Here is a 14,480-nt window from a genome sequence, read left to right on the forward strand (position 1 = left end):
GAGTAATACTACTGTGACTCGCGGAGTAATACTACTGTGACTCGTGGAGTCAAACTACTGTGACTCGTGGAGTCAAACTACTGTGACTCGCAGAGTAAAACTACTGTGACTCGCAGAGTAATACTACTGTGACTCGCAGAATAATACTACTGTAACTCGCAGAGTAATACTACTGTGACTCGCGGAGTAATACTACTGTGACTCGCGGAGTAAAACTACTTTGACATCCGGAGTAAAACTACTGTGACTTGCAGAGTAATACTACTGTGACTTGCAAAGTAATACTACTGTGACTCGCGGAGTAATACTACTGTACGAGAAGCTTCGGATACACGTCCAGAAGAAATTGTAAACACCGACCAGGGCCGGGTCTAGACAGGCATGTATGAGGGGGCAGCCACAAATCTTGAGGGGGCATTGTGCTGTTACTTACTTACTTACATGTAAGTTTGAGGGGGCACAACATTTATTTGAGGGGGGCCAGGCCCCCTTTTGCCCCTGCCTAGACCCGGCCCTGACACCGACAATAATTATAACCAGTATCCAATATGATACATACTATATAAAGTATTATGTTCGTGTACAGCAGATAAATCTGACCTACATGTAATCTGAATTATCTGATTTGATATGCTAATTATCACTCACAATACCAGGAACACACAAACCTATTTGTCAAATACATGAGCTCAGCTTTATATGTGTGTGTGGTCCAGACAGGCTGTCACTCATTTCGACACGTCCAAGTAAATCTTTGCCACTGTATCGGTGTGTGAGACCATGCTTGTGTGTGTGTGTGTGTGTGTGTGTAAGAGTGAGATATCCAAGCGATGCTGACAGGCAGATCAGCTCCCTCAGATCCCATCCTCCCTTAATCCCCTCCTCCAACCCCCCTCCTGTCTCCAGCTCCACATCTGGGCCGTCCTCCCGCTCACGTGTGTCGGCAGACGAGCTGCACGCTCGCACTGGCTTCCCTTTACAGTTCAGCACACACACACACACACACACACACCACTGCACTGCTCTGCTTCAGGATGTTGATTGAAGAGGCAGCAGTAGCTCTGCGAAAAAATTCGTTTTAGCTATCATCGTTTTTTGTTTTGTTTTGCAGGAACAACCGGGCAATATCAGTCATTAGTAACTGCTGTTTTAATACATTTATTTTTTAGACTATTGTTATTGTTAATGTGACGATAACATGGTCTAGTTTTCCCGCCGTTGAGTCATCGTTCGGAGACGGAGAGCACCTGCTATTGAGACTCATTTACCAAATGCTTTAAAAATGCTTCTTGTTTTTCTCAAAACCGATCTGAAATCCTGAATAAAACGACTCACCGCGGTTTGTCTCATGTGACTAATTGGGTTCAGAGCTGACGGGCCACATATGTGACCAGCAGACTGTCTAAGAGTTTAATTTAGGTCTCGGGAAAAATTTCCACTGTTGGTCTTTCCACTTCAGGTGATTCATTAGGAGGACGGTTGCTGCGTGTGCTGTGTTAGCGAGTTTTGCGCTTGTGTGCGTTAGGCATCTCCCGATCCTCCTCTAGCGAGGCAAAATGTTGTCTTGCGTCATATTCACTGTATTTTTTGCAGGAAAAGACGCATTTAAATGTGTTTTAATCCTTTAATCCTACAATGATTTGTTGTAAATGTCACCGATTTGAGTTCAAGGAAGTAGATTGTTTTAAAATGTAATATGATTGCGTTTTTTCTTTACCTTCTTTTTTTTTACATCTAGCAGTTATTCAGCTTCAACATGACTTTTTGACAAACTTGGCAAACTTGGATGATGCATTTGAACTTAAAACTATTTAATCATGCTTTTAAGCCTTTCATTATTTATTTTTTCAGCTGACAAGTGCAATGTCTTATTCTTTTAGCTGGTAATGTAGGAATTAAAAACAGTTCCAATACTAAAACAATCTTTGCTATATACATGGTTTCAGCGTAGAGTCAAAAATGTGACATAATGTCCAACTAGTCCTTAAGTAAAATAAAATTACTTTCCGCACCCTTGTGTTTACTACACCAAACTACATTAAAACACCACTCAAACTACATGTCCCATGATGCCCTCCAATAGTTGAAGAGCTACAGTTATTGTTTTTTTTTGCATCTCTTCCGTTTGCTGTCTATCTAATACAGCACACTAATATGACCAATGGAAGGTTCTTTGTCGAGCACTTATTAAACTGCATATTAGGACATTATTTTGTTTTAATTGCATATTTTCACTGATTTTTCTTTCATGTTGTAACAAGTGACTATTGCACCTTTGACTTCCTACAGGACGTCCATACTGCCGCCCACAGCAGAGTCAACTATCCCAACAGAGTCTCGGAATATCCCACCACCCACCACACTAAAGCCTCGAGCCTGCCTCAGAACCCACCTCAAAGAGCAGCATCTGATGCTGCAGCATCGCCTGGAATCGCCAACACCCTGGAGCACATTATTGGTCAACTTGAAATCCTCACACAGGTAAGAAGAAAAGCACTTCATCTCTTTATGTTATGTTCATATGGGGGCGCCCACTCACACAGCCAGCTCATTTTTTTTTTTAAAGGACATGAGGCAGTCGTGTTCAAACAATAACAAAAACAAACGTAATGTCTCTAAAAATGGGTAAAATCCTGCAAAACCAGATCCCGGCAGCCATGTGAACAAAAAGATATTGTTTAATTTTTTATTCTCAAAAGTCAATTAAAAACAAAAAACAAGTTAAAAAAAATGGCAATTACATATGTGTCTAAAATGAACTTAAAAATGTGATTATCTGAAGATAAAAACAAACATTTTTTGTCAATTGAAAAAGTGGCCGAAAATTAACATCTCTAAAAATGGGGAAACAGAAAACCAAAGTATAAGAAATTTTATGGAAGTTAATACAGAATATAATTATGTGGCAGAGAATAATAATCCAATAATTTGGTTTTTCCTCTGAATTCTTTTTCTCATTTTCAGATAAAAGGTTTGTGTCTAGATCTATTTTGGTAAAGATAAGAAAGAGACGATTATGTGAAGATGGATATACAGTATGTGTTGCATTATATTAATGCCTCGACATGTGTACGACATCACAAACAATGTTCCAATGAGATAAACATCCAAACTGTTCCATATTCTAAGTAATGTACAGCAGCCTGACCAACCACTGCATAAGCCAACACTCGCCACCGACAAACTACATGTCTGATCTTTAAAAAACTTCTTTACATCGCAACATCAGCTGGATTCATTGTGTTCTGTGTGGTTAACAAGATCCAGAAGTTTCACGTGATCCTCGTGCATCCAAAACACGTTCACACATATATATATGTGTGAACGTGTTTTGGATGCAAGAGAATATACAGTATATACAGTAATGTCCAAAAGTTTTAGACGGGTGATAAAAAACTAAGAATACTTTCAAAACTATAAATAATATTTTTTTATTTTTATCAAATAACAAAATGCAAAGTGAGCGATCAAAAGATAAATCTAAATCAACTCAATATTTGTTGTTACTACCCTTTACCTTCAAACCAGCATCAATTCTTAAAGGTACATTTGCACAACGTCAGGGGTTTTGTAGGATTCTAGTGAAATGTATGATCAACCATTGATACCAAAGAGAGGCTAATGATCATCAATTTCACAAGTAGGTTGAAACACAGTCATGAAGTGAAAAAGATACAGTTATGTAGGAGCTTATAACTGGGTGAGGAACAAACTCTGCTACAAGCTGAGGTTGTGGAAGACAGTTTCATGTCACAGGTCACACACCATGACTGAGCACAGCAACAAGACACAAGGTAGTTCTACTGCATCAGCAAGGTTTATCCCAGACAAAGATTTCAAAGTAGACGGGGGGTTTCAAGATGTTCAAGCTCTTTTGAAGAAGCACAAAGAAACAATGTTGAGGATCGTCGACGCAGTGGTCGGACAAGGAAACTTGTGCAACAGATCAAAGACACATCAAGCTTATTGCCCTTCGAAATAAGAAGATGTCCAGCCGTGCCATCACCTCAGAACTGGCAGAAACCAGTGGGACCAGGTACACCATCTACTGTCCGGAGAAGCCTGGCCAGAAGTGTCTTCATGGAAGAGTTGCAGCTAAAAAGCCATTCCTGCATCATGGAAAGAAGGCCAAGCGACTCAACTATGTACTAAACATAGGAACTGGCTTGAAGAAAAATGGCAGCAGGTGCTCTGGACTGATGAATCGACATTTTAATTATTTGGCTGAAGCAGAAGGCGGTTTGTTCGCTAAAGGGCTGGAGAGCAGTACATAATGAGTGTCTACAGGCAACAGTGGAACATGGTGGAGGTTCTTGTAGCCAAGTTTGTGGCTACATTTCTGAAAATGGAGTAGATTTGTTCAGGATTAATGGTTTCAATGCTGAGAAATACAGGCAGATACTTATCCATCATGAAAACCATCAGGGAGGCGTATGATTGGCCCAAAATGTATTCTGCAGCAGAACAACGACTCCAAGCATACTGTCAATATCATATAGAAATATCTTCAGCGTAAAGTAGAAGAACAAGTCTTTACACCTACCTAAAACTTTTGCACAGTACTGAATCACAAACTTTACATTCATAAAAGTGATGCTCGTGTACACAGCTTCACCCACGTGCGAGCCATACACAATTGTGTTTAAAACGGAGCCTGTGTGACTCAATTACATTTCTTGAGTGAACTCAGAAGAAAACAGCCGCGAGTGAAGACGCAGCAGTCTGCTTTTCATCTTTGTTTTTCTTCCTCTTTCTTTTAATTGGATGCTCACTGTTCAGTTTTATTTGCGACTGCTCAAGCTCCAACCCCACCTCATGTATGAGCATTTTTATAATAGTATTGAGCCATTGGTACCTTTTCATTTAATTAATCTTAAAGTAGAAGATACACATCTGGTTTAGAATCAGATTTGATAAAAATCACATTTTTCATCAAGGACACTTTTCAAAATGTTGACATCCTCTGATAACTACCTAATACCTTTTTCCAAATATATATATTTAATATTATTATCTATTGCTATGAAGATATGGAATAAAAATATTTCCTGAAGCGACATCGAAGACGTCAGTTGACATCACCTCAACATCTCAAAGAGCCAAGTTCCAACCTAAAATGTGTATTTTGGTACAATTGAATGAACTTGGAAAAGTGGATATAAATCTTAATATAGTAGATGTCAAATGAATAACAAAACTAAGTCTAGTATCAAATTTAGGGTAATTTTGCAATTAAATGTAGGCATTAGGTCTCATTATTTGTAGGTAATATTTTCCTTCTAATATTCTTCTTTTTTGGTTCTGGTTCTGTAGAATGACATACTGTATTTACTAGTAATTTTAAGAAGTTTTCCTTCATAATGTTGGATTTGTGTTTTAAAACAATATTTGACACTTGTGTTTTAAAGTGGCTTTACAGCTAAAACTCTAATATCTTAAAAAATACAGCACAATAAGTTTGAATTTGGCAAAACTAAGGATAGATCAAGGTGTTCTAGTTGGAATGTCTTCATGTGAAGGACCTCAATCTTTAGACGGCCTCCTGTCTGCCCCGATTTAAAATGTCACAAATGTTTTCTCTCTTTTATCTTGTTCAGAGAACTCCTCTCCCAGTGGAGTATCATTCAGACTAGGTTATCACAGGCAGGTGTGTAAATGACATGTGATTGCTGAATGTTTTCTTATCGTCTAGCAAAAGTATTTTGATTCACTCCAAGTAAAAAAAAAAAAAAATGCTCGGCTACATCAAGAGAAAAAAGCCCCAAAGTGGAGTTTCTTCGCTTTGGTAGAACATCGGCTACATTAGCTCTGAAGGCGTGCATTTGTGAACGTGGTCCGAGATTCTCATTCATGAGCAGGAGCAGCACTCGTCCTCTCTGAGTGATAGTGAGTGTAAATCTTTGATGGCCACTTCAGTGTGTGTCCGTGTGAGTGTTAATGCTCAGAGCTTTCTCTTGGCTTTCTTTCGTGTTGTCATCCAGCTGAAGTGCAGCATGTGGGAGCGTTTATAACAGGCCCAGGGCAACCATGGCTGCCAATCTCTTTCAAGCCGACTGGACCCCGACTCTGGTACCACGTTGGCATCTGGCTCTATTATCCTGTTCCTCGTGTTTCCGGGGGTTTCGCTTCGCTGTGGAGACATCCGTGTTGAATTTCCTGTACATGTTCAATAGTCTGGAGGGGATCTGAGGGATGTGTGGTGGCAAGTAGAAAAAGAATGGTAGCCTCTTCTCAGTTTTCTTGATTTTCTTCTGGCACCACATTGTGTATTTAATTTCTCGTTTTAATTTTCCCATTAAAAGAACCCCATGTGTTTTTCTGAAGCGTAGCCTGCAGCCCTTTTCAGCCCTTTTAGTAGATTTCATGCAATGTTTTAAATTTCACACATGCTTTTTAGGTACCATAAAACAAATGAAAACACCAGAAAGTAAAGTATCAATGCAATTTCCTAAAAGCATTTTCAATGCTTTTCCAAAGTTGTCAATGTTGAAGATTTATGAAGTTTGTATGTTCTCCCGGGTTTGCATAGGTTTCCTCTGGGCACTCCGGTTTCCTCTGGGCACTCCGGTTTCCTCCCATAGAAACATACAGAGGTGGATTGGGAAAATTGTCTGTGGGTATCCCCTGCCTCGTGACCTAAGAAGCTGGGATGTTCCCCAAGCCCTTTGCGAACCCTTTAAGGGAATAAGTGGTAGAAAATGACTGAATGAATTGGATCTAATTTGTCCCCCGCTCAAGTGTGGCCCTCTTTGGGGAAAATAAGTTCAGGGACCCCTAATATAAACTGTTCTGCGTTCCAAGAAAACGGTGAAAAAGTAAAAATCTATACCAATCATGCATCCTTGCATTTCAATGTGTAGAATTATCAGACAACATCTAATGCTCGGCTTGTGCAATAATTCCAGGACAATAACTATACAAGTGGGTCAAAGTCGGCTGGTTTTTCAGTCGACATGTTTATAGTTAAAGTCAAAAACCCTTGAAAAAAAATCTAATTGACTTGAAACTATAACCAGCTTTTCTTCAACTTCAACTTCCAGGAATTGTCAAATGACTGTTTAATCTAGTGCAGAGATTCACAGAAGAACATTGATTTTCAGAACTGTATTCAGCCTCTTGTGTTCACGTCCCCTCTCAGAATGATTTTTCACGACTACAGCTCTTACTTTAATAGTGGAGCGGAGAGAAGGCGCTGAATTATTCAACAAAACGCTGAAGATTCCAAAGATCGAGTTTGCTGCGTTTGCTGCTTTTTACTTGTCCTTGCACTCCATTTCATATTCCCTCCTTCTATAAATTCATCAACTTTTGTCTTCACTTCCTTTCTTACTTTGTACAGAAAACTCTTGCATTAAGTGAACTCCCATGATGCCTTTCTGGAAACTGCTCTATTAAGTGACTGCAGATTAGTCACTACAGTATTGTACTTAAATGATACGACGATGTTTCTATGTCAAAAAGGGAGCCACATTGGTGAATGGTTGGCTGGGCGGCAAAGCCTTACTGGGCCTGTTCAGGTCACACTAAGAGTGATGACATCTCACATGCCATGTTGAGTAAGAAAAATCGAATTTAATTATTTTGTGGTTTCTCTGGTCGTTATTTTGGTGATTGATAGTTGTCTTGGTACTTAAATCGTAAAACCCTCCACTTGTGACTTCATGTGTTCGATCCTAGCTACTGACAAATATATGCTGATGCTCCTGGTGGTTCAAGTGCTGCCTCAGAGCCACAGGGGTTGTTAGAAGTTGTGCGTTTGAGGGGTTTGTGGAGTGAAGTGGGCCGACCTTCCAGCAGCAATCACAGCCTCATTTTTCCTTTGAAATCTGTGCATTAGCCCTCCAGAACCCAGACTATACAGAGATGTTTGAGACAGAGAGGATGATCGCCATGATAAGAGTTAGGGGCTCCTAAAGTCAGTCAGTGAAACTGTGGTTTTCGATGGTGAGTTTTGCAGACCACTGTATCCTCTCGTCCTCAGTCATCGCCGGGATCTTGCGCGATTTCATTAGTATTTTAGCTGCGGAGGGAGTTATAACTGCCATCTAGCGACCCGAAGTTTAAATGTGACACTTGAATGAAGAAAGGCTTTGAATACCAGCATGTCGATTGTAAATAAAAAAAAATTGGATTCTTTTATGATACGCACTTTATTAAATTATAAAGCACAAAATAACTATGGCCCTGCGACAGACTGGCATCCTATGCAGTGTGTCCCCCGCCTCTCGCCCTGTGATACTGGGATAGGCTCCAGTCTCCCTGCGACCCCGGTAAGGGATAAATCGGTTGAAAATGAGTGAGTCAATGAAATAACTGATTTAAAAAAAAAAAAAAATTTAATCTGAAAGCCCGAAAAAATTTAAATACAATGTATTTAAAAAAAATATGATAATCGATACAGTGCTGATTTATAATTGATAGACTATCATGATGTAATAAAATTAGTTACTGTGGTGAGTCGAATCGTAATCTGAGTTTGAACAGGAAGTAACAGAATATTTCAATGACACCTACAGGATTAGTGACGGACAGAGACACGCCCAAAGGGGTCAAGGTGTACCAGACCACTTATTATCTGACTTTAACTTTTAAAACATTCAAGACTTCTCTCTGTGACAAGCCAATATAATTCAAATGAAATCGGTGTTAGTTTTGGTTGAATTTAGATGACATCACAGTGTTTTACAGACATTTTTGTTTTGTTGGTTTTCAACTTTCACTGTTGTTAAGTGTTATGAGTTCGTTTTGTTGTTTTTAAGCCCTTATTTAGCCCGCCTTTTTGGACTTAATACTGTAATTATGCTGGTTTAATTAAAACAATTGCTGTTAATGGAGAGCATACAAGAGTGTTTTTACCTAAGTTCTTGCAATCACGGATCTAATGGCTACAGTAATTAGCTGTATTGAAGTGAGACTTCAAATCTGTTTCCAATTTTCCACTTTGTGTTTGATTTCCATTCCAGAGCAGCGCTCGTCATACCAAAGCTATGAGTCTTGGTAACATGCGCAAGTAACGCTGAGGATAATGTGTTGTGGAGGGAAGAGAAAAGATAGCTGGCAACTATTTTAGGAGCCTAAAGATTTGGTTTCTACTCCAGATGAAAAGTATAGGGCAGTATAATGTTGCTGCTGCCCTGAGGACGCGCTCACACACAAAACACCAAGAGTTGGGCTCAGGTCTGAGCGGCCATATCAAGTTGGAGAGATAAACGGGGTCATATTGATCCGGGAAATGGAGACGGGTAGTGAGAAGGGGGAAAAAAAAAAAGAATAACCAAGATCTTGCCCCACAGACGTGTAATGGCAGAAGGCGTCTGGGTTCGACGACTTATGAGATTTTTCAGCCACAAAAGACTTTTTGTCTTGTCAGCAGGAAAAAATGTATTTACATTTTGAAACTTTACTAGACTTTAGCTTTTTGATTTTACTGCCAGTTGACAAGTGAATGTTTTTTTTTTAAGCTATTGTGGTTGGACAAAAACTTATATTGTTTTATGACTATACCTTGATTTGCTATCCAGGGTATCTAATGAATAATAGATTTTTATTTTTCTAAAGATGTAGAGCAAAAGGCGATACAGTTGGTATTTGTTTTTAATTGCCTTGTTTTTTTTTGCTTGTTTTAAATGAGCAACATTTATTTGAGCTTGCAAACAACACAGCATATGTGGTGCCATCTCTCTCCCTAATGCTTTGCCGCCCAGACAAACGATCACAACTGTCGACCACTCTTGACGTAGCAACATAGACGTTGAATTTAGTCACAGGAACGTAACGACATCACTAAATAGAGAAGTTTGTAGCAGGAATCTTGGGAGTTCACATTCTTCTTTTTTGTGGTTTCAAAGTTCTGAGGTAGTAAGTAAGTAAGTAAGTCATTTTTATTTGTATAGCGCTTTTCCAGACCAGGGTCACAAGTGTGAAGGTTTATCTGCTGTAAGCGTGAAGAATGGTCAGGAGCTTTAATGTTCTTGACTGTAGCTTATTACCGTATAATTAAATGTGTAGTACCGTGATCAAAACATAAAATCTGGAAGTCCTCGGACAAGAACCTGGACCACATCTAACTCTGCCTTTCTCAGTCAAAAAGGGCCTGAGCAAAGGTGGTGTTTGCTCAGATGATGACATGTCACGCAAAATTGTACCTTTTTTAAGTCTTAGCTTGAACAATTCCATCACAGCATGTTGTTGGATCACTCTGCTATCTTCAAACCGACACCTGCTCTTTTTTTTTCTCCCTTTAAATTCTGTGTGCGATTGTGCATCTGTTTGTGTCTGTCGCCGGATGAGCTGGTGCTGGATGCACAGAAGCTGGTTTCATGTAAAATAATCAACTGGATTGTGCGAGAACAACGACTGGCGAAAAAACATACAAACTGCTTCTTTGACGCAGACAAACGCAGCCATTCTGTGGTGGTTACTGTCAGGCTGACACTGTGCAGCTTCTCTAATATGCTTTTTTTTTTTTTCTTCTTTTTTTTTGTCCATTTGTTTCCGCCTTCTTTGTCTCTGTCACTTCATTCATCGCCCCCTCACTCGCTTCTTCTCCTCCCTTCTCCAGACAGTTTCCATCCTGGAGCAGCGGCTGACGCTGACGGAGGACAAGCTCAAGGAGTGTTTGGAGAACCAGGTGAGCATCGGCCGCCTCCTCCAGGAGAGGGGGAACCCCTGAACAACCGGGTTCTCTCGCTGCACCGGTGTGTTGTTGTTGATTTGGAAACACACTTCTACATTCGAAGAGGATGGAACCGTCTCCTCATGAGCGATGATCGTTCACACACACTTTATCTACTTCCCCCGAAAACTGAGCCCACGACTCGAGTTGTAACGTGCGAGGTTCTTCTTCCACAACAGTGCTGAGTGCGACACTTTCCGGTTCTGCTGACAAAGGACCTTCAACTGTGTGTGCCCGAGTGTGTGTGTGAGGCTAAAGACTTTGGAACATGCATATCTGCTGCAAGTGCTGTTTTGAAGATGGAACGTGACGACATTAAAACTTGATTTTTTGGTTCTCAGTGCTTGTTTAATATTCATTGGAAGTCATGAGACTGACCTCTTAATACAAGCGGGTCGGTGAATGTAAATGTAGGTCAAGAACATATCAGTCTCACATGCATTTCAATGTATTTGTACCAGACAATGTACGATAATATTTCCTGGTCTCGTAATGTAAATGTACAGAGCAGGTACTTGGATACAGTGGCTCCAGCAGCGTTTTAAAGCTGATGTTTGGACATATTTTGGTTTCAAAACAAATGAAGGTACTTAGGACTTTATCAAGAGTCATGGAGTCAATATATTGAGTTTCCTTTAAAGAATTTAATCGTAGGAAAACTTTCGTAGCATAATGAACATTTTAACATCAGCTCACTGAATTCAAATGCAAGCCAGATCAAAATCGATAGTGCTGTCAAATATCAATACCTACAAATTAAGAAGTATCTCGAAGTTCCAGCGTAGGAAACTAGGTTTTACTTTCATCTTGTGTTTCGTTTAATATATATTAATAGGCTTAACCAAGGGGTAGGAGTTTGCACAAGTACTGACTCACAACCACGCTGGCTTCGTGAGTTTGTTCTAGAAGACTCTATAGTGGAAATATTGAGCTTTGTTTCTTTAAGGCAGTTTCAGCTCTCCACCGATGGAAAAAGAAGAAAAACAAAACCGGAATTCTGGAGCTGTTCTGCTGGGCCCACTCTCTTCCTTCCTGTCTGGGGCCTAAGGACACACACTCACACACACACACACACACACACACACACACACACACACACACGACACACAACAGCTCCCTTTAATATGGGCCTCAACCAGAAAGCGTGCCAGAGCCTCTTGTGGAGGAGACGGTGCAGATTGAACAAGTTGTAAGGTGTGAGACTTTCCTACAGTTTTCTCTCCCGAATAAGTAAGTAAGTAAAGGTTATTTGTAAAGCGCCTTTCTAGACCAGGGTCACAAAGCACTTTAACAATCAAAAAAAATACACAGCTAAAATACATGCTTTAAAAGGTCAAGACAACAGCGAGACAAACACAGGAGTCCCAGAAAATCAGGGAAAAGCCTGCACAAATAAAAAAGTGTCTTAAGATGTTTCTTGAAGGAGTCAGTAGATCATCAAACACAGAGGGAGAGGAAGATCGTTCCAAAGCTTAGGAGCAACAGTCTGGAAGGATTTCTCTCCTCTGGTCCTGAAACTTGTTCAGGAACCATCAGTAGATTCTGATCCACAGACCTCAGAGCCCGAGCTGGGGTGTAAGTCTGGACCAGATCACTGATGGAAGGTCTGACCATGAATAGATCTGAAAGTAAGATCCAGAATTTTAAAGTTGATCCTGAAAGAAACTGGAAGCCAGTGAAGAGTTTTAAGGATCGGGGAAATGTGAGTTCTTCTACTAGAGCCGGGTTAAAATTCTCGCTGCAGAGTTTTGTATTAACTGCAGGCGAGACAGCTCCTTCTTGTTAAGACATGAAAATAAACTGTTGCAATAGTCCAGACGAGAAGACACAAACGCATGGATTACAAGCTCCAGATCATGTTGTGACATCATTTTTTACTAAGTTTAGAGATTTTTCTCAGTTAAAGGAAACAGTTTCTGGTCAGTTTTCTACAGTGAACCAGAGACTTGTCTTTGTCAAATACAACACCCAGGTTTCTCAGGCTCAGTTTGACATACTGACTTAAGTTACTCAAGTACTGACTCAACCCTGGAACCTTATCATCAGAAGCAATAACCAGAGTTCCAGTTTTGTCCACATTTAGCTGCAAAGTGTTTTCACTCAGCCATTGTTTGATTTCTAGCAAACAATTGACTAAGCTGTTCAGCCTCTAAGGCTCAGTTGGATCAAAAGAGCAGTAGAGCTTGATGTCATCAGCAAAAATGTGGTAAGAAAAAACCCTAAACATATTTTGAGGGCAATACAAAACAACTGGTCCTGCGACACAACTGAAACTCAGTTATTGAAATGGTATAGAGATCAATAATGGGAAAATGATACAAGTTATATCTTAACATCAACATTGAGAAAAACCAGGACAGTGTGGCTAAACCACCTTTCTAAGATCCTCCCTCAGGCCTCCATTGTGAGGTATTCCTGTCACGTTCTTCTGCGAGGAGGCCCCAGGGCAGACCCAGGACACAATGAAGACACGATGTCCCTCGGTTACCTAAGGAACAAGTTGTAATTCCACTGGAAGAGAAGAAATTCAGGGGCCGCCACTATTTTTTATTAGGCAGATAGTAAGTAAGTAAGTAAGTAAGTAAGTAATTCTTATTTGTATAGCGCTTTGGATGTATCGACTCTGTTGAAAAGACAGTGTACTCTACAATACAAAGATAAGAACTGTGTAGTTTGTATGTGCTTCATGAGTGTACAGGTATTTGAGTTTGCTCTTGGTACTCTGGTTCTTTCTGTGACACGAAGTATGACTCTGAAGATGTCGTCTTTTCATTTTAGAGGCTGGATGTATCTCAATCATCTTCATATTTGTCCTCCTTCCCAAAGCTCCTTCTTTGTACTGTTATTGGTAGTGATGGTCTGCTGAAGCTATAAGAAGCAGTGTCATTATTGTCCACTAGACGGCGATCTCTTCACCATTTTACTTTGTTTTGAACAACTCATCCTCATTTTTAAACTGACGGCGCCACCTACTGACCTCTAAACAACATGACACTGATTCACGAAGCTTCATCAGACCATCACTAGTTATTTAATGTCTCTATTGTAGACACCAATGACCTATGTTGCTTATCTTATCTTAAACAATGGTATCTTTCTAGTTCACAAATCAAACATTAACCATCTGGCGACCCAGCATGAAATGACACGGTGGCCCAGATTTGGCCCCCAAGCCCTTGAGGTGTCTTTACTTTATTTCCCTGCGATGAAATAAACGGAACCTGCCTCCCCTTCAGTTATTTAAAGGACGATCTCTTTGAAAATATGTTTTAATTCTTCTCATTATTAGACTGTAAACAGCTGATCGTGACTAATTGATGGTTGATTTTCTGTCATTTCATCAGTTTTTTTAATACTACAGCTTTGATTTTCAAGTTAGCCTTGTCCTCACAAGTGTAGGCTTTGGTGTAAAGAGAGATGACACTGGAGAGCTCTGATATGAAGCCCATGTGTGGGCCACAAGTGTGTGTGTGTGTGTGTGTGTGTGTGTGTGTGTGTGTGTGTGAGGGGGTTGGCGAGCCGACGAGGAGAACATCTGGTTGTGTTTTTCCTTGTGTGCTGCGGTCGCCGCCGCGGCTTGCCTTTGTGAGTGCAAGCATGTTGAAATAGTTCAGTGTGTCAAGTCCTTTGTACTTATTTCTGCCTGAAATTGCCCAGTTGTGTGTCAATTAAATATGTTAACACACATGTGCCACGAACAGGAATTGAAGGTTTTTTGGTTTTTTTTACTACTATTTTTGAGTTCAAAATGTGCCACATTTCAGGACAGGAGTTGTGTATTTTTAGTGCGAGGGTTCCTCAGGGC

General features: G+C 40.2%; 1 protein-coding gene across 1 annotated transcript in view; it reads left to right on the forward strand.

Moving 5' to 3' along the window:
- Positions 1-11,015, forward strand: part of poc1a (POC1 centriolar protein A) — a 28,515-nt gene extending 17,500 nt beyond the window's left edge. Inside the window, exons 10-11 of the mRNA XM_087801678.1 lie at positions 2,290-2,481; positions 10,562-11,015. Coding sequence (XP_087657804.1) covers positions 2,290-2,481; positions 10,562-10,672 — 303 coding nt within the window. The 3' untranslated portion in view covers positions 10,673-11,015. The remainder of the gene's footprint in view (positions 1-2,289; positions 2,482-10,561) is intronic.
- The last annotated feature ends 3,465 nt before the right edge of the window (positions 11,016-14,480 follow it).

This window comes from Callionymus lyra, chromosome 10 (assembly GCF_982586985.1).
Source record: "Callionymus lyra chromosome 10, fCalLyr1.hap1.1, whole genome shotgun sequence".
In the NCBI taxonomy this organism is placed as follows: domain Eukaryota; kingdom Metazoa; phylum Chordata; class Actinopteri; order Syngnathiformes; family Callionymidae; genus Callionymus; species Callionymus lyra.